This window comes from Archocentrus centrarchus, chromosome 17 (assembly GCF_007364275.1).
Source record: "Archocentrus centrarchus isolate MPI-CPG fArcCen1 chromosome 17, fArcCen1, whole genome shotgun sequence".
NCBI classification, from domain to species: domain Eukaryota; kingdom Metazoa; phylum Chordata; class Actinopteri; order Cichliformes; family Cichlidae; genus Archocentrus; species Archocentrus centrarchus.
The window spans coordinates 15,937,475-15,961,270 of record NC_044362.1 but is presented as its reverse complement, the minus strand read 5'-3'; the positions used below and the strand labels follow the sequence as shown (position 1 = coordinate 15,961,270).

General features: G+C 40.5%; 1 protein-coding gene across 1 annotated transcript in view; it reads left to right on the top strand.

Annotated features, from left to right (window-relative positions):
- The window catches only part of gpc1b (glypican 1b), a 65,349-nt gene extending 46,860 nt beyond the window's left edge, over positions 1 to 18,489 (top strand). Inside the window, exons 5-12 of the mRNA XM_030752142.1 lie at positions 4,848 to 5,075; positions 6,808 to 6,971; positions 11,920 to 12,085; positions 12,246 to 12,376; positions 13,550 to 13,675; positions 14,010 to 14,143; positions 14,443 to 14,618; positions 15,104 to 18,489. Of these exons, the coding sequence (XP_030608002.1) occupies positions 4,848 to 5,075; positions 6,808 to 6,971; positions 11,920 to 12,085; positions 12,246 to 12,376; positions 13,550 to 13,675; positions 14,010 to 14,143; positions 14,443 to 14,618; positions 15,104 to 15,309 (1,331 nt within the window). The 3' untranslated portion in view covers positions 15,310 to 18,489. The remainder of the gene's footprint in view (positions 1 to 4,847; positions 5,076 to 6,807; positions 6,972 to 11,919; positions 12,086 to 12,245; positions 12,377 to 13,549; positions 13,676 to 14,009; positions 14,144 to 14,442; positions 14,619 to 15,103) is intronic.
- Positions 18,490 to 23,796: the final 5,307 nt, after the last annotated feature.

The following is a 23,796-nucleotide window of genomic DNA, read 5'->3' as shown; positions in this document are numbered from 1 at the left end:
ATGCTTCCCTGATAAATGTGTTAGCCTTGACAGCAACAGTTATTTTTAAAAAGATTAAAATATTTCTTCCGACTGGCTGCCGCTTGCAAATGGGGCTGTGGTGTTCTCAAAGACAGAGCTGCGTGCCTGAGAAGACTACATTAAGGATATCATGCACATCATATGCCAAACACTGTCAGAAACTCGGTGTTTAAAGCACTCTGAAGCCAGAGCTTCTGGCTTATAGGGATTACTTGTACATTTGCTGACCTCATTATTTGAAACAGTCATTAATAGGAACATTTGATACACACACACACACACATATATATATATATATATATATATATATATATATATATATATAGATAGATAGATAGATAGATAGATAGATAGATAGATAGATATATACAAAAGTATTCACTCATCTGCCTTCACACACATATGAACTTGAGTGACATCCCATTCTTAATCCATAGGGTTTAATATGATAATATGCCTACCCTTTGCAGCTATAACACTTTCAACTCTTCTGGGAAGGCTTTCCAGAAGGTTTAGGAGTGTGTTTAAGGGAATTTTTGATCATTCTTCCAGAAGCGCATTTGTGAGGTTGGATGAGAAGGCCTGGCTCACAATCTCTGCTCTAATTCATCTCAAAGGTGTTCTATTGAAGTGAGGTCAGGAATTTGTGCAGGCCAGTCAAGTTCTTCCACACCAAACTCGCTCATCCATGTCTTTGTGGTCCTCCTTTGTGCACTGGTGTGCAGTCATGTTGGAACAGGAAGGGGCCATCCCCAAACTGTTCCCACAAAGTTGGGAGCATGATATTTTACGAAGTGTCTTGGTATGCTGAAGTATTAAGAGTTCTTTCACTGGACCCAAGGGGCTGAACACTCCTGAAAAACAAACCCACACCATAACCCCCCCACTCCATCAAACTTTACACTTGGCACAATGCAGTCAGACAAGTACTGTTCTCCTGGCAACCACCAAATCCAGACTCATCCATCAGATTGCCAGGTGGAGAAGCGTGATTCATCATGCCAGGGACCATGTCCCCTCTGCTCTAGAATCCAATGGCAGCGTGCTTTACACCACTGCATGCCTAAGTGGTTAGTTTTATACACCTGTGGCAATGGAAGTGATTGGAACACCTGGATTCAATGATTTGAATGGGTGAGAATACTTTTGGCAATATAGTGTGTGTGTGTGTGTGTGTGTGTGCGTGTGCGTGTGATTGTATAGGTGCCCTTTAAACACATCCAATAATGTGCAGCTGTTTCGACTGTTATTTGTCCACTCTGTCCCCTCCTCACCCAGTGTGCTTGGATGTAAGCAATTAAGCATCATCTCCCATCCATCTTTACCCTAGAGAGCAGACACGGGGGGGAGAGAATATTGAGATAAGCTTTGAGGGATGGTGAAGGATTGTGGATGAGCGTAAAAGAAAGTGCGTATCTAAACAGGGAAGTCATGTGACTCCCTATGTCATGTAGATGCAAACTGATGAAGAATGAGAAAGGTCATTTCCACACACAATAGCCCAATTGCACGCACACACATGCACAGAGGGTTTGTGTCATGCTAATGATGACTATTACTCACCAGAGTTAAAGGGCATAGGAGAACTGTACAGCACTGTACCATTTACCAAGGTCTGCCCTCCACATGTGAGCACTTAAAACATGCCCCAAGGAAAAAAAGAAAAAAAAACTGTAAACAGAAATGCAGATTGTGCATTTAATGGAGAAAACAACTTCGCTTTGCCAGCTGAACAACATCCTTTGCTATTCTGCTGAAACCCATTTCACTTAGCCAGACTTATTTACAGTATGGCTGACAGTACACAGCAGGAATAATTTCTAATAGGGATTAAAAGTAAATCTGCACCTGTCAGAGCAGCTTCCCTTCTGTCTGTCTGACTGCCGCAGTGTACTCTGGATAGTGTGTCTGTTTAATCCTTCTATGTGTACATGTGGATGCACTGTTGGTTTCTCTGTGTGCGTGTGCCTTTCTGCTGATTTGATTTATATATCTGACTTGCAAAAAAAGTGATTTCTCCAATCATACATACAGCTCTGTGGGTATGCTGAGTCTGGTCCAGGGCAGTTTGAGTGACAGGAGGTTGAGGAAGAGGGGAATGATGTGTCACGCAGCTGCTGTGAAATAAATTCTGGATATACAGCTGCTACATGTCAGAAGCATTTATCTCTCCAAGGATTACAATATAAGACATGATTTGCATCACAAAGATGGCATTTGATACGTTGACGTTTCCTCTGTGCTATGAAGTCTGTACCTATAATTAGAAACTTACTAGAAATGTCTTCAGTATCTTGTTGAAGAAATTTGCACCAACCAGCCTTTAATCACGATACTGTTTTACTCATCCCCCGTTTATCTAAAAGAATATATGGCAAAGTTTAATCTACCACCCTTGGCATCTGACAGTAATCCCTCAAATCAGAGAATTACTTGGTTTACTTTCGTTCTGCCAGTTTTCAAAAATCATTAAAAGCAGTCTCAGGATTTGAGCACAACGTAGAAAAATGCTATAAACTGCCATTTTTTTTATGGATGTCAAACATCTAATAATATTTGAACATCTTAGAATTTTAATGTACATGTTTTGAGACAGTATGCAACAGCAGTAATATGTGACTGAAAACATTACTGTTGATTTAGAAATAATCTACTGACCTGCCATTATTCTAGCTTAAGCAAGGGGTAACCTCTGGAGCTTGAAAATAAAGCCAATGCAGATGTGGCCAAAACTGCAGTTCCTCTAAGATTAGCTGATAAATTAGCACTTCACCTTTACATCCACATAAGGTGACATCTGGCTCGATTGAAGCTTTAAAATGCACAGTTCAAAATTATGGGTGTACAAGTTTTACACTGTCTATGGCTTGAAACCAAATTTAGGGAATACCGCCGGATGGTTTCCAAGACAGAACCACCATCCAATATTGGAAAATCAAGACTAGAAAAATATGGATTATAAGCCTTAGAGTTTTTGCTAGTGGAATTAAAAAAAATAAATAAATAAACAATTTTAAACTGAGCAAGTTTCTCACACTCAGTACATAATACATTTTCTTTCAAAGTGAGAGTAGACCCTTTAGCTTAGAGCCTGTGAAAATACCACAAGAAAGCAGCAAATACAGCAGCTAGTGTTTATTAATGACTGGGAAAACAGAGCAGAGATACAGTATCCAACAAGGCCAGTGCTTAGATAATGCTACACAGATGGGTCAGGATGGACTTAGCATATTAAAATGTTATGTAACACCAAGTGCTGTGATTGTTTTACTGTGCTGTGATTGGCTGTGCCCATGTGGGTGTTGTTGCTTTGCTACCATATAACTCAAACTGTTTTTTTTTTTTTTCTTCCTCATATGTTATGATCAGTGAGACATAGAAAGCAGGGTGTGTTTGTGTTTTTGTTTAAATATGCAAGAGGGTGTGTGAGATGGGTGTTTGTGTGTGTTGTGATGTTTTTAAAAAAACAAACAAACAAACCAAAAACAACTGTGCCAGGGGAGTAAGCTAACCTCAGGAAAGGGGGTCCCTGTGGGGCCTGCAACATTTCCTTTTTTTTTTTTTGCACCTCCTCACGGCTGTGGGTGGTTGCTGGCAAAGATAAGACACCTACAATGCAAAGTAAACACTGCTGCAGACTACAGCTCCCCCCCCCACCCCCCCCACCCTCCACACACACACACACTTACCATATGCACAGGCATGTACTACGCACACTCGTGCTCACTCAGGTGCCAAACCTCATTTGTAAGCAAATGCAATAAAGAAATGCAAATGTTGGTTGGGATGGATGGATGGATAGTTCAGGCACACCGTTGTCGTATCGAACTTTCTGTTGTCGTAATCTTGGAGAAACCGGGCTGAATTTATAAACATGATTCATACATAAATTGGATGTAAAAAATGTTTATGCCACGGGCCACAGAAAATGTGGGATTTATGAAAGCAAACTGAAAATGTCTGCACCTCTCAACAGAATCTTATGGACAGCTACGCTGTCCTATCTGATACTCTTCTCTACTACTGCAGGATAATAGCTTTACATTAAATCAGCTTTAGGCTTAACATTATGCACACTTTCAAGACTTTGTGCCATATTTTTTAGGCTGTAGTTATTGGTGAAGTTGTATTGGATTGTATTATAAAACAGTAGGACATTAGAGTAGGGTATGCATTCGCTCTTACTATCTGCTTCAACATTAAACATGGTTTGACCTGCTTTTCTCTGCGACTGACAACCTGCCTAGTTGACTCTCTGTCTGTTTATCTGTCTATATGCCTGCATCTGCCTATTAACCATATCTGTAAATCCTCACTTGGAGCAGTATATACCACACCCTGAAGCACTGTCAGTTCTCTGACATCCCCTGGAGGGGCATTCTCACATACTTCAGCTTTAGGTTCACTGACAGTATGAGGCTGTTGGTATGCAGCACAAAGCAGTTAAAGAATAAGAGGGAAATTGTGTAGAAATAATGACTTTCCTTTCCTTTTCTTTTTTTTTCTCTCTCTTTTTTTTTCTTGCCAAAGAGTACTGCACCGACAGCACAAAATGGTGCAATAATCATGTGGAAATATTACAGACAGCTTTATGGCTCCATAAAGCTGTCTGTAATATTTCCACATTAATACAAGGCTACATCTTGTATTAATGCCTCGGACTTATTTTGCCCCAGTGGCATTAAGGTCTACATTGAGCAGCATATAGCGAAGTGGCAGAAATGCGTGAATATGAAGTAATAAAAGTTTGTGTGGTGTGTACTATAGGTGCTAGCAATGCAATGTTTTTAAACTGTTGACATTTTTGTTCCATTTTTGGTTTTCAGGTTACTTCCGAGAGTTGCTGAACCGCTCCGCAGTTAACCTACAAGAGACTTTCACTTCATCTTGGGGCCCTCTATACATCCAGAATTCCAAGCTTTTCTCTGAGTTATACACAGAATTGACGAGTTACTATCGAGGCGCCAACATCAACCTGGAAGAAGTGCTTAACGACTTCTGGACCAGACTGCTGGAGAAGCTCTTTTATCGGGCAAACAAGCAATATTTCATAGGTAAATTTAGCTCATTTGATGAACATCAAATATAAGCTAAGAGCTAATCACTGGCTTTACCTTGTGATTATTTCATGTTAACCCTAAGAGACTTCCAATCCACTCCAACTTTATTTATAGAGCACTTTAAAAGACAACAAAGTTGAACAAAGTGCTTTCCAGAGAAAAAGACAGCAATACAACACAAAAAAATAAACACGTAAAAATAATCATTTAAAAAGGATTAACCATAAAAGGAGTACTAAAAATATAAAAGCAGTTCCCAAAATGACTCAAACTAACTAGAGACTAGCATTTTGAAATGCCTTAGAGAAAAGGTGTGATTTGACAAGTCGCTGCGGACACAGCCAGTCTTCTTGTCTTCATTCAACCATAACTCATGCTATCAGAATATTTCAAACTGGTCATGAAGGTAGAACACCAGTGCTTTGCAGCAATGTATGGTTTATTACAGTAAGACCATGAAGCTGGCACACTGTAGCAGCCCTAGTTTCTTAAAGTTAAAGTGCTAAAGGATTTGGTGCATGTGTAAGATTTTTTTTTTTTTTTGACAAAAAAATATATTGAAAATTTTTCTGTTTTTTATTTTTATTTTAGTCTTTAAATTATAATTACTGTTGAGGAGCAATATTTCCTTTCATCCATTCTCTTATCCTGTTCAGGCTGGAGCCTATCCCAGCTGTCATAGGGTAAGAGGCAGGGTAAACCCTGTATAGGTCGCCAGCCTGTTGCAGGGCAACCATTCACACACACACATAGACAACCACTCACACCTGCGGGCAATTTAGAATCACCAATTAACCTAATCCCAGTAAGTGCATGTCTTTGGACTGTGGGAGGAAACCGGAGTACCCGGAGAAAACCCACACAAACACGCAAACTCCAGCCCTTCTAGCTGTGAGGCAACAGGGCTAACCACCACACAACTGTGCTGCCCCATTTTTTCTATTCATTTTAATACAAGGACACCATACACTTGAAAATGGCACATTGTGTCATCGAAGCGCTGGCAGGCAGCGGTTCCACCGCAGGCAGAGGACCCCAAAGCAGGACTCGAAAGGTAAGAGCTGAACTTAGATTTCAGCTTTTATTAGCTAGAACATAAACAAGGCTGGCTGTGAGCCAGCAGCACAAAACTCTGAACTCACTTGAACATGAATTAGAACTTGAACATAAACATGGACAAGAACAAAAGGACGCACAGCAGGAGGAAGCCAGCAACGAGGATGCGACTAGGAATAAGGGGAAATGCAGACAATACGTACACAGAGGGATAATGTAGGAACGGCCAACAGGCGGGGAGCAAAGCTGAACATAATCACAGAAATGAGACAAGGAAGTAAAACTAAACACAACACACATGGAACAGGAGACTGGCAAAATAAAACAGGAAGTGGGAAAACAGAAACACAGACTTGACACAACTGACAGGGAAAAACCAGGAAGTGGGAATCTACACATAACAAAACAATAACCAAGAACTTGACCCAAAAAACTAAAGTAAGACCTGAAACTACAAACTGCAAACCTATGATAAAACTAAGGCAAAAGCAAACTAAGAAACACAACTAGAGAAATTAAACAATAACAGAACTTCAATGACAAATACACAAAACAATGGGCAAAAGGACCATGACACATTGTGTTAGAAATGAATGGTAAAATAAAATGAAGACATTATTATGGCCTATTTTAGCTTAAAGATTTTGTTTAATGTGTTTGCTGATTACAGGAGAGGACTACCTGGAGTGTGTATCTAAGCAGATAGACACACTACGGCCTTTTGGAGACGCACCCCGTCTAATGAAGATGACAGTCACACGCACACTTGTGGCGGTGCGCTCATTTGTTCAGGGCCTGGTGATTAGTGGAGACGTGATACGCAAAGTGTCCCAGGTAAAACTTCTCGTCTTGCACAATCCTTTACACTGATCAGCCGAAAAGAAGTCCAGAGTCGCCTGAGCTCATCTCTGCAATTCCAGTCCCGATGGACAATTTAAACACTGAAATGTAGTTTTGTATATAATAACAGGCATCTCGATAAAAACGTACTGACAGCTCTGGTGGAGCTCAGGATCCATCCAGAGAAGGGCTAATCTCTGTGTAAGAGATGCCCTGTCAGCTGCGCAGAAGAACTCGGGATATCATATGTGACAGTCACTGGCTGATCTAATGTTAATGAAGTTAAAACCGCTGCTCCGCGTGCATAAATGTGGACATCACAACCGATTTTGAGAAGCACTTATTATTTCTGTGCTGTGGGATGCTGCAGGTATTTATGTAATGCCAAGAAACTGCTGGTGGCAACAAACAAACATCATCAGTTCTACTAATGTTTCTGCAAAATAACAAGCTGCACGCAGTGACACCCGAACAACATCACTGTGAGATCCAGAAATTTATTTAACACGTTTCAGATCTGCCTGAGTCACACTGGCTGTATAATGACAGTATAATGATGTGATTTGAAAAGAAAAAGAAACATATGTGTAAATGAATAGAGGAAATATTTAAAATACTTTCCACAGGGCTCAGTTTTGCTGTTTTTGTCTTTTTTTTTTTTTTTTTTTTGCTGGTCCATGCGCATAGTTTCAAGCAGGGGTAGATCAGTGTTAGTAGAAGCAACAGACTCCACGAAGCATGGCCCCAGGCTCAATCTGCCCCTGCAACTACAGTTAATGCCAGCTCCACACTGAAAAATGTCTCCCTAGGCTGCTAGGCGGGTTAATTTCCCCCAAGAGAAATGGTCCCCTCTGTGCAAAAGGCAAGAGTAAGGTTAAGATGAGAGCAAGGCTGAGAAATAATTTCAGGGAGGTGGCCAATATTGATGCCTCTGTGAAAAATATCTCCTGTCTGACAGCGGGCAAGCAGAGTGGTGAGACACGTGGTCCTGTGAGAAATGCTTTGAGGAAGGAGATGCTGCAAAAAAAAAAAAGTGTGTGTGTGTGTGTGTATATATATATATATATATATATATATATATATATATATATATATATATATATATATATATATATATATATATATATATATATATAACAATTATTTCCTTGATGATTTCATGCTGTGTGATCATGAAAGGATAAAGGGCAAGAGCTAGAGTGTGACACATTTGGAAAGAAAAACAAATCTATGCCATGCTGTTCACTTTCACTCTAATATATGTGGTCTGATTGTGGTCTGCGCTCAGTATGTGGGCGGCACATACTGAGAGTGAGGCTGTCTCACACCTACAGAGACCGGGGGTTCTTGAACTAATGCTCTACATGCAGATAAAGAAAGTCTGACCAGTTTGCAAGTGAGCAGGAGTGTAAGCATCGGGATAAACATGGGGAACACATGTTGTTGCAATTGCTATTCATGATTTGTGACATTTCTTTACTGTCAATTTTGTTTTAATGAGCATATTTTTTCACATAGACATTCTCATACACACTGAACGCCAGTGCTGAGCAGTACTACAAATGTGCACACCTTGTAATTAATTTATTTTATCCATGATTCACTACGTTTTTTTAAGGCACACTCCCTGACTACTTTGCCTGTGCTGAAGGACAGTGAGTGATGAGTTCCCTGAACGAGGGTGGCTGGGGAAAACGAGTAAATAATTAGCACAGCTTTTAACAAAATTACAGAATGTCATTTCAGCGCTAATGCCAGGGTATTGGAGCTGCTGCATTCTGAATGAGGTCATGGAGTGCCTTCTGTCCTATTTAGGGAAGAACACACTGAAGCGCAAGAATAGTCACTATGGGCACACTTGGTCAGTCTCTTTTAAAGGAGAATTTCCCGTGTGTTCCAATAAAAACACACAATGTCAAGTTTCTTCCGAGTCAAGTCCTATCTGATGGGATTTGGCTGAACGCAGTGTAGACACCAGCCAACTGTTCAACTTCACATACATAATTTGTGTGTTTGTCTGTGTCACTGTCCTCACAGCACACAGCCACAGTTGTGCTGTACTTATGCAGATTGGAACAGCACTGTGCTTGATAGGAACAAATTAATCAGTGAGAAAAAGTGAGGGGGGAAAAAGCAGATATAAAAAGGCTTTGACAAAACCCAGCTTCCTCTCCAATACTTATCTTACTGCTCTCTCATTTTCTTTAAATTCTCCAGTTCTCCAGTAAATTATACACAGTGGTTTCTGCTGATATTTCCCACAACCATACCCTGTTGTGTCCTCTGCCTCTTTGTTGTGGGAATATCTTGTATAAAAATGTTAATCTTTAGCTTAGCTTTTCCCTCTGTTCCACTGAAATTCTGTTATCATTAGATTGTGCACTAATGAGACAGCCTCTCCTTTTTAAAAACCGTGCATTGTAACTGGTAAAGATGCCAGTGACTGAAGGTGTTTACTCTATGCTGCTCAAGGAGGTATTGCACTGCTTGGGTGTAAAGCATGGCAATTACCTCTGTCTGTGTGTGTGTGTGTGTGTGTGTGTGTGTGTGTGTGTGTGTGTGTGTGTGTGTGTGTGTGTGTGTGTGTGTGTGTGTGTGTGTGTGTGTGTGTGTCTTCCACAGAAGTTTGTTTTCACAAGAAAGATGAAATGAATTCCCAATCAGTGTTAGCTGTAGTGGCAGGTGATGAAAGAGTATCCTTTAAGGATGCTGTGAATAGAGTAAAGCGCAGAAGAGAGATAATTTTAGAGATGCTTTTATAAGCCAAAAAAAAATAAGGTGTCAGTGGGAAGGTGCGGTCTGCCGTTCTGGTAGGGAATTAATTCCTCCTTTGCTTCGCTCTGGGCTGCACCAGTTGTTATGTGTGTCCTTAACTTTTTCTGGACTGTTTTATTCCCTCGGGTAAAGGGAGTGCAGGAAGTAGGCCACGCGTATAGCTCACTCGGGAGGCAAGGAGTCGGGATAAGCTTGTTCTGTAACACAAGGGAAGAGAGGCTGTCCATATATCCTTGATAATTACAGAGAAAAGACAGAAAAAGAGAGAGAGAATGAGAGTTGTGGACAGCTGCTCTGGGCAATATATTGTACAAACAGGTATGGGAAGCATGTAGTGAAGGTGAAGCAAGGACAAGGAAGAGTATCAAAAAGGCATTGAGGCTCCACACATGCAAACAACAAGGAACAGAAGTCAAACTTTATCAAACTGAGATGGGCTTTTACACTTTAGTAGTAATAAGCTATGTATGGGTCTTAATCCCACTTATAATTTGACAGCCTTTCCTTTCTGGGAGCCAGGTGCGCCACAGTTGTATGGCTGTCAGCCTCAGGAAGTTGTCAGGATTGACTTCCACCTAGCAACATTGAAAAATTGCACAGTGTTTCATGTTTGTCAAGCAGTGCTTGGGATTCCCAGCATTAATACTCCATGGATGATGTAAGAGACCCTCGATTAATCGCCTTTCCTATTTCATTAACATCTCCCTGTATTTTTTAAAAACTCCCCTCAGTTAATCTCATAGCTTTTTAACATCTGTCTCTCCCATTTTCAGTTATTCTCCCCAGTCGTTGCTGCAGATGCAATTCTTTTCCCTCATCAAAAAAAGCAATTTTCTGACTCATCCCAGGTTAAAAGGAACTAGAGTAGGGATGGGAAGAAGGGAATAAAGGAGGGCAGGATTGAGGATCTGACTCATGTCTCAAATGACTTGAGATTAAGTCTGGGAACGTGGATATTCCTTTTCCGTGTCACTTATTTTGCTTTAGGTTGCTGTCCATGTATAAGTGAGAGCAGTTATCAAATGCTACTGATCTCTTTTATACACAAGTGTTTACTAATCTGAGCTGCTTATGAGATTTTTTAAAATGTGTTTAAAGATTCGTTATAGAGTTGACACGGTGTCAAATTAAATTACTTTTGCTCGTCAAATCTTTGATTGCATTTTAATGATCCTTCTTGAAATGATCCTAAAGTAGCTACAAACTGAATATTACCATTATGTGTCAGAGAGGCTATTTTTTTTTTTTTTAGGACTGAGAATGTTTATCAGAGGAAAATGGTCTCAAGAAATCAGTCTTAGCTCGCATAAAAACAGTTTCATGTCCCCTATGCAGGGCGATCTCAATCTATCAAACTAGTGTCTGTGGAAAAATATCTAGGAATTATTTTCTCACCTGATCCCTATTGTTGTCCTATTTTCACTGTATATTTGTTAAACACTGGTTTTAACTGTGACTTTGCTGTGGGAAGCGCAGTTTCCCGGAAAAGCATCAGGCTGGCCCAGATGTCAGCTTAGAGAAGCTTTGTATGCATAGCTGGGCTGGTTCCATCTCTCTCTTTCTCTGTTTCTCTCTCTCTCACACACAGACACACACCCAGCACTTCCTGAGGTTTTGTATGCATAGCTGTACTCTCTTGTGAACAGAGCTTACTGGTATTAACCCAGTTTCACTTTTCACGCACGAAGGCCTTTTCCTGGGGGAACAGCCTTGTGGGATAGAGGGAAGAGTGGAAGAGACTGGCCGGAGAGAGTGAGGGACTGAAAATACTTGTATGAATGTCAGGGCCTTTTCAACGTATTTGAAACAAAAAGCGAATTCTTGCCAAGCAGTTTCCAAGGAAACTCTGATGAAAGAAATCCTGGTGTAAACTAAAAATAAAGGCCACCGTGGGAGGTGACCTCCCACTGTCGTGGCTGTCATTGTCTGGCTAAAAAAAATTTACATTTTCAAATCTTATTAAAACAGAACATTTTTCTTAAAATACATATTCTTGCCTCCTGTACAATAGGATTTTAACAGTTTAAATAATCAAATGAGCAATTTGATCTACTCCCCCTTGCAGGTTTGTCTCATTTACATGTATGCTTGACAAAACAGTATTATTATATATATATTTTTTTAATCCAGGTGGTGTATGTTTATTTATAACCTTGTCCTACCCCAGGTGCCACTGAGCCAAGAGTGCATGCGGGCCATAATGAAGATGACTTACTGTCCCCACTGCCGTGGCATGCCGTCTGCCAGACCTTGTGTGAACTACTGCAGCAACGTCATGAAGGGCTGTCTGGCTAACCAGGCTGACCTCAACACTGAGTGGAGGCACCTAGCAGGTGAGGCACACGCACACACTTTCTCACATGAATCCAGTTTAACCATATGCCATCTCAAATGTTCAACCCACACATGATTTTAATAAAGGGAAGTCACGATGCCCCGCATAAGAAACACTTCACACTTTCTTCGCGCTAACTGTACCTACTGCTTCTTTAGAAACAATGATGCAGGCGGCTGACCGCTTGGATGGCCCATCTGGTGTGGATAGCGTGATCCTCTCCCTCCCCAGTCGCATATCAGAAGCCATGTATACCATGATGGAGAATATAGCCAGCATCAACAGCAAGGTCAGAGCACACACTGGTACACACGTACAGGTCAAAACCATATGACCAGCTTTAAGTGTGCTCGTAAAAAAAGACTTAAGTTCAAAGGCTGGGTCACTCTGTGACTTCACTGCCCTGTTTTGCATATGCAGTGAACACATTTCCTCCCGCTACATTAATGCTGTTACAATGCTCCACATACTTGATGTGAGTCATGACAAAGCCTTTAGGCCAAGCAATTACTTAACTTTTTAAGGGTGCTTGGGTAACAGTTTTATATGATCTTTAAAACCAACTGGCAGCGCTGAAAAACTGGCTGATTAGTTTGGTAAAGGTGGGAAGCAGTGTGTATGGTGAGAGGAAAGACAAAGCTTCCTCTGTGCTGGTCAGCTGTTTAAGAGGCTGGCTCGCTTGAGGTTAGCCGTAGACTGGCGGTCTGCCTCTGACCTGGTCCCGTATGCATTCACACACAGCTTCAGCCTCTGATCTTAACGTGCTGTGGTGTTTAGTATTATAGCAGCATAGATATTCTCCTATCGTGCATAATCTGCTGATGTCAAAAGCTTTCCTAATAAAACATACCAAATGCAGATACTACACTGCACAGCCTATGTGGAAACGAATGCCACTACTTTGTAACAGCATCAAAGCCGAATTGTAATGTTGATTATTCAATCTGCTATAAATACAAAACAACGGGTTTATGTGTTACTTTTTGATGTTGTTATGTGGTTCATGATAAAAATTAATAGCAGCTCAAGACGTGTGTTTTTTTTTTTTTTTTTTAATAGTTACAGTATGTGTGAAGGTTCAAAGTCTTGAGGCTTCTTTGAGCAAGCCAGATTGGCTGACAGATTGAGTGCAGGTTTTACTCTATTCTCTGAGCAGCATTTATCAAATGCAAACCACCTAGGGACAAGTTATACTTTCCAAGTTGTGAATCATTCTGCTAAATTGATGCTGTCTTTGACTCATAAGGCTATGCAAATAAACATTATGACTTGTTACTCTTGGTTTATTTAAAGAACAAAACAAAAAAGAGCATTTAAATTTTTTTTCTCATGCAACTGGGTATAGTGTTAGATTTTTAACTCCAAGTACACAAACAGAAACTGTTTCAGCCAATTATTAACATTCCCCATATCTCATTTATGCTCTCGCTCAACGTTTCTGTTTTTGCCTTTTCCTCCCCAGTTGATCCAGGCATGTGGCCACCTCAGAGAAGGAGGAACTGGCAGCACAGATGATGAAATCACAAAGAGAGGAAAGGTTACAGTAGAGGACAGGTTGGAAGCCAGCTCTAACAAAATGGAAACATTGGTTAGTATTTACCCAACTGAATTGGTGTCTTGTTATTACTCTCTCATGGCCTAATCTGTCCCATTCATAGCGATGGTTTATAATGGAAGAGTCATTGCTCATCACGGCCAATTGAACCCCTTATGCTGTTCATTTCACCTATGCGCAGATAGCTATGAAATGATTAGACGTGAATGAATGCTTGGATGGATGAATGCGTCAGATGACTGAGCACTGTGGTTGGTTACTGAGGGAGCCACATTGTTTCTTATTGTTGGTGTGTGCCATCATGCTGTGACTTTGGGAGAAAAATGTATACATGCTCATGAATGTGCTCTTGACAACTTTGCCTCAGGTGTCTGATGTAACAGTAAGACTGAGGGACATGCAGCCATACTGGGTTTCTCTCCCAACTCTCCTCTGCAGTGACAGAGTGGCCACTGGAACAGGGTCCGAGGACAAGTGTTGGAATGGCATCAACCGCGCCAGGTAGGGAAAATAAACCCGTGAAGAAATGTTCCAATTAATATGGAGTTAAAAAAAAACACACACCAAACATGGTGTTGTTGTGCGTCGGTCCCTTTGCGGTTCCCTTCCATTAACTTAAATCTGGTTTGTTTTGAAACATTTTGCAACAAGAACTTCAAATGACATTACTGTTATTTTCAGTCTGGTAAGCTAATGATGACATCTATAAAGAAAGTGACGCTACAGAATGCCGAAAATTTAAGAAAATTGCTTGATTGTGCGCACGTCCAATTGGTGCTGAGGCTGTTACCTGTTAACAGGTACCTTCCTGAGGTGATGGGTGACGGCTTAGCCAGTCAGATCAACAACCCTGAAGTGGAAATTGACATCACCAAACCAGACATGACAATCCGCCAACAAATAATGCAGCTGAAGATCATGACTCACCGCCTGAAGAATGCTCTAAACGGCCAGGATGTGGAATTTCAGGATACCAGTGAGTAATTTTGTTATCTCGACCCACAAGTTTCTAAAGACCATTTACAAGAAGCCTCAAATCAGATGACCTACTCGTGATCAAATTCTTGCAACTTGCTCCAAATTCAAGAAAATGAATAAAAAGACAGCCTTCAACTGCAACTCACCCCTATGGGTTCTGTCTTCTATCACATCTGTCCTTTTATACTGCTCACACAGTTTAGACTGAAAAGACCTGTGTTTGGCTATAATATCCTGTCACAGATTAGATTAGATTTTCTATACACTGAAAGTAGAGCCCAGAGGAGCTGCTGTTTCATACCACATAATGGAAGTAACTCATGGTAATGTTGAATCATATTCTCTTTGCCTGTGAACAGTCAGTGCCAAATTTCTTGCTGGCAGTTAAGCAAACTCTTTATGTGCACTTTATGGTTAATATGGCCAGTGACAGTTTTATTCGTGTTGTAAGAGTGAGCTCATGTCCTTACCCTGTGTCTGTAGGTGATGACACCAGCGGCTCGGGAAGTGCCATGTGCGCAGATGACGTGTGCTCCCGGAGCCCACGCCTCATTCTCCCCGTCACCGACCGACCACTGCACATGCCCAGCCTTCCAGAAAACAAGGAGGTGAAAGCCTCAGCTAAGCAGAACCTTCCCTCCATCAGCATTTGCCTGCTTTCACTGCTCATTTTGCTGCTCCGGCGATAATTGACATGGGGAATCTGCCAACTGGGACTGAGTTTGGGGTTGGGGAGAGTTTAAAAGGGGAGGGAAGAGAAGTTGGGGGTTAGTTAGCTTGCCAAAACTAAAGAAATTTAAGGAAACAACAACAACAAATCACGTGGATGGACTTCCTTTGATGTTGGATTGGAGCAAAATGGAATTATGAGCATTCATAAATGTTTTTTGTTCCGTCTCGTCTTTTATTCTTCCTATATTATGACACCTTTAGAGCTGGTCTTTTTGCATCTTCTAATGTTTTGTTTTTGGTGTTTGGTTTCTCTGAGATTATATCTGCTCCTAAAACATGTGCGACTATATTGCTAACAGTATGTTGGTGTTGACACCACAGGGAGAGGGAGAGTTGAGCTTTTGCAAAGGCACCCAGATAGTACATGTCTGTATACCACTTGTGATTAGGAGAATTGCTTATTTATGAATGTTTGTCCCAAATTGATTTAATCACACTTAGATATTTATAGAAAAAAAATATATGCTGACTTTAAAAGGAGAATTATCTGGACAGCATGACCCATCAAACCTCTTAATGCATTAAGCCTCATAGTATCATTACTTGTATGCACTCTCTCGTGCAGTGAGGATGAGAGCACTTAGCATCAGCACTTTTTGCAATTTCATCATGCAATCTGTAATAATAGCCATGATCACAGTCTCACTGACATGATCGCCTCGGTGTAGGAGTAACGGGGCCTGTCCTGTACTGCATCCACCCACTTATTCTTACCCCCCCGCGCGCCCATCCCCCGGCTCCACCGAGGCTGTCTCCCTCTCTCTCCATAACCTGCTGGCAGTGTAGCATCAACTCAACATTCTGGTCTAAGCAAAGCACATGCTCAGCTGGGACAGGTCTCAGATGACAGCAGCTTCTCGCTATAGAGCACCGTACGTGGGAAGGAGGTGTCGTTTTAAGATCAACCTCACGACAAAGGATTGAATGAAATGATCTTGGAAACTTGTAGCAGAGCAGGAATGCACACAGAAGCAGAGGCGCTGCTGTCCTGCTGCACTTCTTTTAGTATTCCTTTTATGTTCACAGCAGAGCAAAAATATAATATGCATTATTTTGTGGGTTCCCTGCAAAGGCCCAGTGTTCCTGTGATTAGCATCGTAATTTCAGTGTCATAGATTTTTTTTTTTTTTTTTTGAATGATTGCCACAGCGATCCATATAGCAGTAAAAGCCTCACCATCCACGTCTTTGAAAAGTACTGCTATATTTTTGAATGCTTCTTTGCTGTTTTGTAGAGAGAGAAAAAAAAAAAACAGGCTTTTAGTTACCAAAATTTTACAAAAAGCCACATCATTGTATGCTCTTACTGCTATTTTTTTCATCATCTATCAGGATCTATGTCCGCCTTTCATTATCTGAAATCTTTCTATATCAGTGCCTATTTTTTTTTCGAACCCCATCCTCTTCTACCCTTTTCCCCACTCATCAGTTATAATGACCTTTAAAGCGTTCCTCGTGCTTCTGCATGGTTAGCAAGGCAATATGACAGTGACACAGTGCTTCATTATGTGTCAAGCTTACTGGGAATGTTATGGGAACACAGTTTGAGGCTTTTTCCCATTTTGATGCTTGCTAGGGAGAAAACATGTACCACATTTTAATTCAAAGAAATGTCAACGCTCTCGTTCAGGAGTGCTGCGTGCAGGATGACGGGACAATGCTCGCATACGTGTGTAGTTTGTGTGTGAACGTGCGTACTTGTCTTTGATTGAAAGCGCAGAAGAGGGACGGACGATAGCACCTTTTGGAATCTAGTTTGGGATGACACAGAAGTGAAATTAACTAAAATGTACTGCACTAATGTGGTGTGATGGAGTGCTATTAAACTGACAGCGGCGGGAGCTTAATACAACTCTTTTTTTTTTTTTTTTTCAAAAATTGCATCTTCAGATTTCTAAATCATAATATGTATTGATGGTATCTAATTTCATGTAACAGCGAGACAGAATGCAGAGGACTCAAGTGGACATGATTTTTAAAGTACATCATTACTTCACTTGTGCACTGGGACAATCCTCTATAATTCATGTTGTGAAATATCATTTACAGTATATGCACTTCTTGTTGATAATACTCCAAATGCTTTAGGATAGCGTGGGGTGCTGTCAGAGTTTTAGAAGTACATCTGTTATATACTTGGTTAGTTACTGCTCTGAAAAGGGGTTGTTGTTGTCCTATGCGTGACATGACAGGTTATTTTAATGATAACTTCTTTTCTGATATGCTTTATTAATGAATGATTTGTTGCTGTGTGAATATGTATGTGTCTGTGTGTGCCTGTGTGTGTGTGTGTGTGTGTGTGTATGTGTGCCTGTGTGTTTCTGTATGTCTGTCTGTCTTTCTGTTAGTCCCTGGTTAAGAAATCTGCCTGTGACTGCCTTTGATATTTTGAGATCAATTTTAAGATTTAAACAGAGAGATGTTATGATGTAAGATGTTGGTGGTGAGGATAAAAATAACAACTTCAAGAGTACATTTAGCAAGCACGCCACATAGGTCCTCTCTTTGTGACTCTCTAGAAAGATCTGAATATGAATGTGAAGGTGCGCATGCAGCCCTGTGATAATTAAAAAAGTACTTCAACTGTGATGGTGACATTCCAGTTCAAAGACGATTTACAACTTCAGGCTCACATCTCCAGTTTCAATGACAGCCTCACAATGTCATTAGCTGAAATTTGCACAACCCCTCCCCAAGCCCACTCCTTCTTGACCTTTTGATCTCATTAATTTGTTGTTCAAAGCCCCATCCCCCGCCCTCCCTTTTATAAAACCTGCACTTTTATGAGGCCAATAAACGGCATTGTCTGCACAAAGACATCACAAGATGGTTGATCAATATGTGAGTCAACACCTTCCAGAAACAACTATTGATTGGGGATGTGTGTATGTAGATATGGCCCAGCAAGATCTCTCCTGTTTGACTATGGTGAAACAGTGTAAACATGAAGCCCCCAAGTATGAGAGGAAGGAGAAAAGATTGTCAAGGGCACTGATCTCAGATCAGTGTGTATGCCTCAATCCTGCCTTCGTTCATCACTGTAGGTGGCAATAATGCAAAGCTGATTATCCAGCCATTAAAAAAAAAAAAAAAAAAAAGAAACTGATTTCCTCCACACTGAGTTGAGAATGGGAGGCATATCTGAAAGGTGCCAGTTTATGAGGATAAAAGTACTTTTATTTTTTTCTGTTTTGATTCACTTTGGTTTCATTGTTATCAACAGAGAGTTTGTTCTTGTGGTGAAGATAGACACCAGAAAGACATTGAAAAATATCTCAAATGTCTCATTTGCTGTTGTACCTGAAATCTTGTGTCAATTATATACATTGTAAGATTTTCAACAGTCTCGTGTCCTGTTTCTTTAATGGTGTGTGTGTGTGTGTGTGTGTGTGTGTGTGTGTGTGTGTGTGTGTGTGTGTGTGTTTGAGATGAATGACTTTGAAAGAGGTTGAAAGTTCTGTTCACAAAACCAGCTGCATAAGCAACAATCATAATCCTCACTTCATTTGGTCTTTCAGCTGATCATACCAGCTGCCTAAGTTGTCTTGTCAGAGTGCAGGGAGACACGCTGCCACCTGAAAAGAGCCAATGGGCTCCAGTGATGATGTCAGAGGTGACAGCTGCTGTCTAGTGTTGCCACACAGGAAGAACTGCTCAGAGCACACTAAGTGCTTTGTCTTGTTTCTGTGTGTAGACGATAAATGGCCAGCTCCCTCAGGGTGAATTTAACATGTACTTGAGCTTGATCCTATGGGAGACTATAAAGCTACCCTTTTCACATACACCAATGTTAGTATATACAAAGTGCTTATAATAATATACGTATAGAAGGTAAGAGCTTAGTGCAGTATTGCAGTGTCTCCATGTCTATCATTAAGTTGCAATTACAGGAGTGAAACTAGAGAAACAGGTATGGGCCACAATATTTAAGCACGTCTAAAGTGCCATCCACTATACAGTCACAAGTTTATTGGGATTCATTTCACAAAAATATATTAGTCATCTTTCAACAGCCCTGCTCCCTTTTTGGTAACAGTGTGCTCAGAGCACACATACATGCTCACATACACATGCACTGTCCTCAGCCTTCTGGCTTTCAGCTTGCCCTTTCCTGTATTTTTATGAGTGTGTGCTTCACAACCTTACATGCTCTCAGTATTTCAAATCTCAGCTCAGCAGGACAAATCCACTCAACTCAGTACACCTACCCTTGCCTTCAAGCTCCATCATGAACTAACAGTATGCTGCCAGGGCAGGACTGTGCACTTAGCAACTCAAGAAGTCACAGATGCAGTTATTTAGTTATTTGTTTTCAGATTAAAAGGTAATGACGTGCAGTCATGTGAAAAAAAAAAAAGAATAAAAAAGGTTTTCAGTGTTTATGCAGTCCTGAAACCCAAGTAGATCCTTACTCCTTCCATAGGTATAAACAGAGTAAGTAGCAGCCAGGTGCTGCTATACAAATGCACTTGTTTTATTGATCATCAGTAGGTGTGAGCACCTCTATAAAAACAGACGTTTTGGCAGTTTGCTGGTTGGGAGCATTCAGGTGTGTGTTAACACAATTCCAAGGAGGACCTTGAAGAAGAAATTGTTGCTGCCCATCAATCCGGGAAGGGTTGTAAGGTCATTTCCAAACAATTTAAAGTCCATCATTCTACAGTGGGAAAGATTATTCACAAGTGGAAAATATTCAAGACACTTGCCAGTCTTCCCAGGAGTGGACGTCAGCAAATTCACCACAAGGTCAGACCGAGCAATGCACAGAGAAACTGCAAAAATACCCCCATGAGCTACATCTCAGATTCTACAGGCCCCAGTCAGCATGTTAAATGTTATAAGTTCATGACAGTATCATTAGAAAAAGAATAAATTTGGAATAAATTAATAAATTTGGCTTGTTTGGAAAGGTTGCAAGGGGAAAGCCTCTACTTCTTAAAACGAAAATGGCAGCATGACTTAGGTTTGCAAAGTTGCATTTGAACAAATCACATGACTTCTGGAACAATGTCCTTTAGACAGACAAGACCAAAATGAAGACTGCTGGCCATAATGCCCAGTGATACATTTGGAGAAAACCAAACTTAGCACATGCACAAACACATCATACCAACTATCAAGCACAGTGGTGGATGGGTGACAATTTGGGCTTATTTTTCAGCCACAGGATCTGGTCACCTTGCAGACACCTTAACCATGAACTCCTCTGAATACCAAAGTAATTTAGAGTCAAATGTGAGGACATCTGTCAGACAGCTAATGTAAAGCATGGCCCAAATTGGGTCACACAACAGGACAATGATCCCAAGCACAGCAGCAAATCTACAACAGAATGGCTGAAAAAGAAAAGAATTAAGGTGTTGCAGAGGACCTGTGAGAGTCCAGACTTCAACCCCAATGAAAGGCAGGACCTTAAGAGAGCCGTATATAAATGAATGGTTAGAAATCTCAATGAACCAATGCAACACTGTAAATGAGAGTGGACCAAAATTCCTCCACAATAATGTCAGAGACTGATAAAGCCATAAGATAATTACTAAAATGAAAATGATTGCTTCAAGTTATTGCTGCAATATGTGATTCTAAGAGCTTTTGAATCATGGCAAACTTTCTTTTCCCATGACTGTACTACTGTACATAAAAAAATTTTAAAAAAATCAAATAAAAATCATTTTCAGTATGTAAGTAATTGACTGGGGAGCTGTGAAAGCAATGCAATGCCTGGAGAAGTTACAGCAAATTGGCTCTCTGTGTTATTCTCCCCGTGGCAGCAGGTGCAATGCAAAACATACCAAATATTAATGTCATATTACATAACAAAAGTGTTTAAAATAATAGTTCTTATATAATTTTCTTAGCTGCTTCATGACAGTTATTACAACATAAGAAAACCATGTACATTTTTATGCCAATAAGCCGTAAAATGATTGGATACACATCCTTTGTAACGTTTTAACCTCATTATCCAATCTGGAAGTTTGGCCTAAGACACCACAGGCAGTTCTCTGTCTGTTTTTTTTTTTTTTTTCTGTTTTTTTTTCATACATGACCTAAATGCAATGTTTGGCTAATGCTTTTTGGCTTGTTATCCAGATTTACTCATCTTTTTTCTGTTTGATCTCTTTTATAATTTAACTAAAGGTATCCACTGTCCTACTCTTCCAGTCTCTCTCATATCTGGCTGTCTAGTTATTATGTAATTTCTAAATCAGTACTTGTATTTGAGATCAAGGGCTTCCCCTCATTGCCTCTGTCAGATGACTGAATATGAGTTGAATGAAACTACAAAAAGCTCACAAAGACAGTCGGCTCAGTTCTCATCATGCAGCAGTGTACGCTGCCACCAAGTGGAAGAAGGCTTTTATTACTTTTTTTTTTTTTTTTTTACATTATTTAGTTGCTATTTATTTTTTATGTGGGGGTTGGAGGGGTTGGCCACTTTAAATTGCAAGTAAGCACCAGATTGAGTGGACCTCTTCAAAATTCTTCCTCACAGTAATATAATATGAGGAATGAGCTCGAGAGGTGAAAAAGGCAGTCTCAGTGTTGAGTCAGTGACAAAATCATATTAGGTCACATACTGTTTGCTCTTTATAGTCAGACCCAGCCAGCTATACTTGAGGGCAGTGTCTCCTTAGCTTAAAAAAACTGGTCTACCACAACAGAAATACTAACGCTAGCTTCATCTCTATGTGTGCTGTTTGATTTTAACATAATAACATAAAACACTGTCATGATGATAATACCTATAACTATTTTAACAGCCATCAACTGTTATTCCCCAAAGGTTGTTAAAGTATTTGTATTTAAGTATAATTTTATATGTTATAAAGTAAAAGCACAGTTCATGGGATATGTTATTGTATGGAGCATTCACAAGTTATTTTTGGACCTCCACTGTTTACAAGTATCATCTTCATTGATTGCAGTCCACTCAGTGTGCATTTGATCCATCTAACAGACATAATGTGATTATCCACAACTGTATTTGTTGAAAAAAGTGGGGGGTTTGCTTTATTTTTGTGGCATCTGTAGCATGGCACATATCAGCATCTCATCATCTGCTAGAGCAGCCAGTGTGACCCACACTGATCCTAAAATAGTTGAATATGGAGAACATCTGTCCCACAGTGAGTTCAGAACTGAGCAGTTCAGCCAATAGATTAGTACATTTTTGTATGTGAAATCTTGTTTTTACATACACGGATCAGACCCAACATATGACCACTGACAGGTGAAGTGAATAACACTGATGATCTCTTCATCATGACACCTGTTAGTGGGTGGGATATATTAGGGAGCAAGTGAACATTTTCTCCTCAAAGTTAATGTTAGCAAGTTTGACCAGGGCCAAATTGTGATCGCTAGATGACTGTGTCAGAACATCTCCAAAACTGCAGTTCTTTGGGGTGTTCCCAGTCTGAAGTGGTCAGTATCTCTTAAAAGTGGTCCAAGGAAGGAACAGTGATGAACCAGCGACAGGGTCACTGATGCATGTGGGGAGCGAGCGCTGGTCTATGTGGTCGATCCAACAGATGAGCTGCTGTAGCTCAAATTGCTGAAAAAGCTGATGCTGGTTCTGATAGGTGTCAGGATATACAATGCATCACAGTTTGTTGTGTATGGGGATGCATAGCTGCACACTAGAAAGAGTGCCCATGCTGGCCCCTGTTCACTGCCGAAAGCACCAACAATGGACACATGAGCATCAGAACTACACCATAGAGCAAAAAAGGAAGGTGGCTGATGATGTTTTCCTTAACATGTTATTTTGACACCTACCACTCACCATATACACATTTTCATGAAATGGTTTTCCCTGATGACTGTGGGCTCTTTCAGCAGGATTGTACACCCTGCTGCAAAGCACAACAATGAATTTAAGGTGTTGACTTGGCCCCAGATCTCTACTGGAGTCCTGCCTCGATGGTCAGGGCTGTTTGGGCAGTAATATTAGGCTGATGGTCATAATATTATGCCTGATTGTCACATAAGACTGAAAGTTTTTCTTTTTTAAATGCAGAAGGAAAATTTCGCGTACATACACATACATTTTGAAGACTTCATGTTAAGATGTACATATTGTTTAATGATAAAGAAACACATCTGCACCACTCTGACAGATATGCAGTGTAACAGTTGTTTGAAGATTGTATACTGTATTTCCATTGATGTTTGCATGTTTCAATAAAACTCTGCCCATATTTCCCATTTTTCTGGCAAAATATAAAGAAATGAGGGGTGACTTGACTTTTGCACAGTACTGCATGCAGTTTCAGAGTGGATTCTGTTACTACTTCTCACCAGTGAGGGGCACTGTTGCCTTCTCACGTTTAAGTGTTTGCATGGTTTACTGGTTGGTTTTCACAAAAGGCTTCTGTTCTTAATTACACTCTAAAAGCATTTACAGGAAGGAAGAGTAATTGCAGCAAATCCTGACAGAAC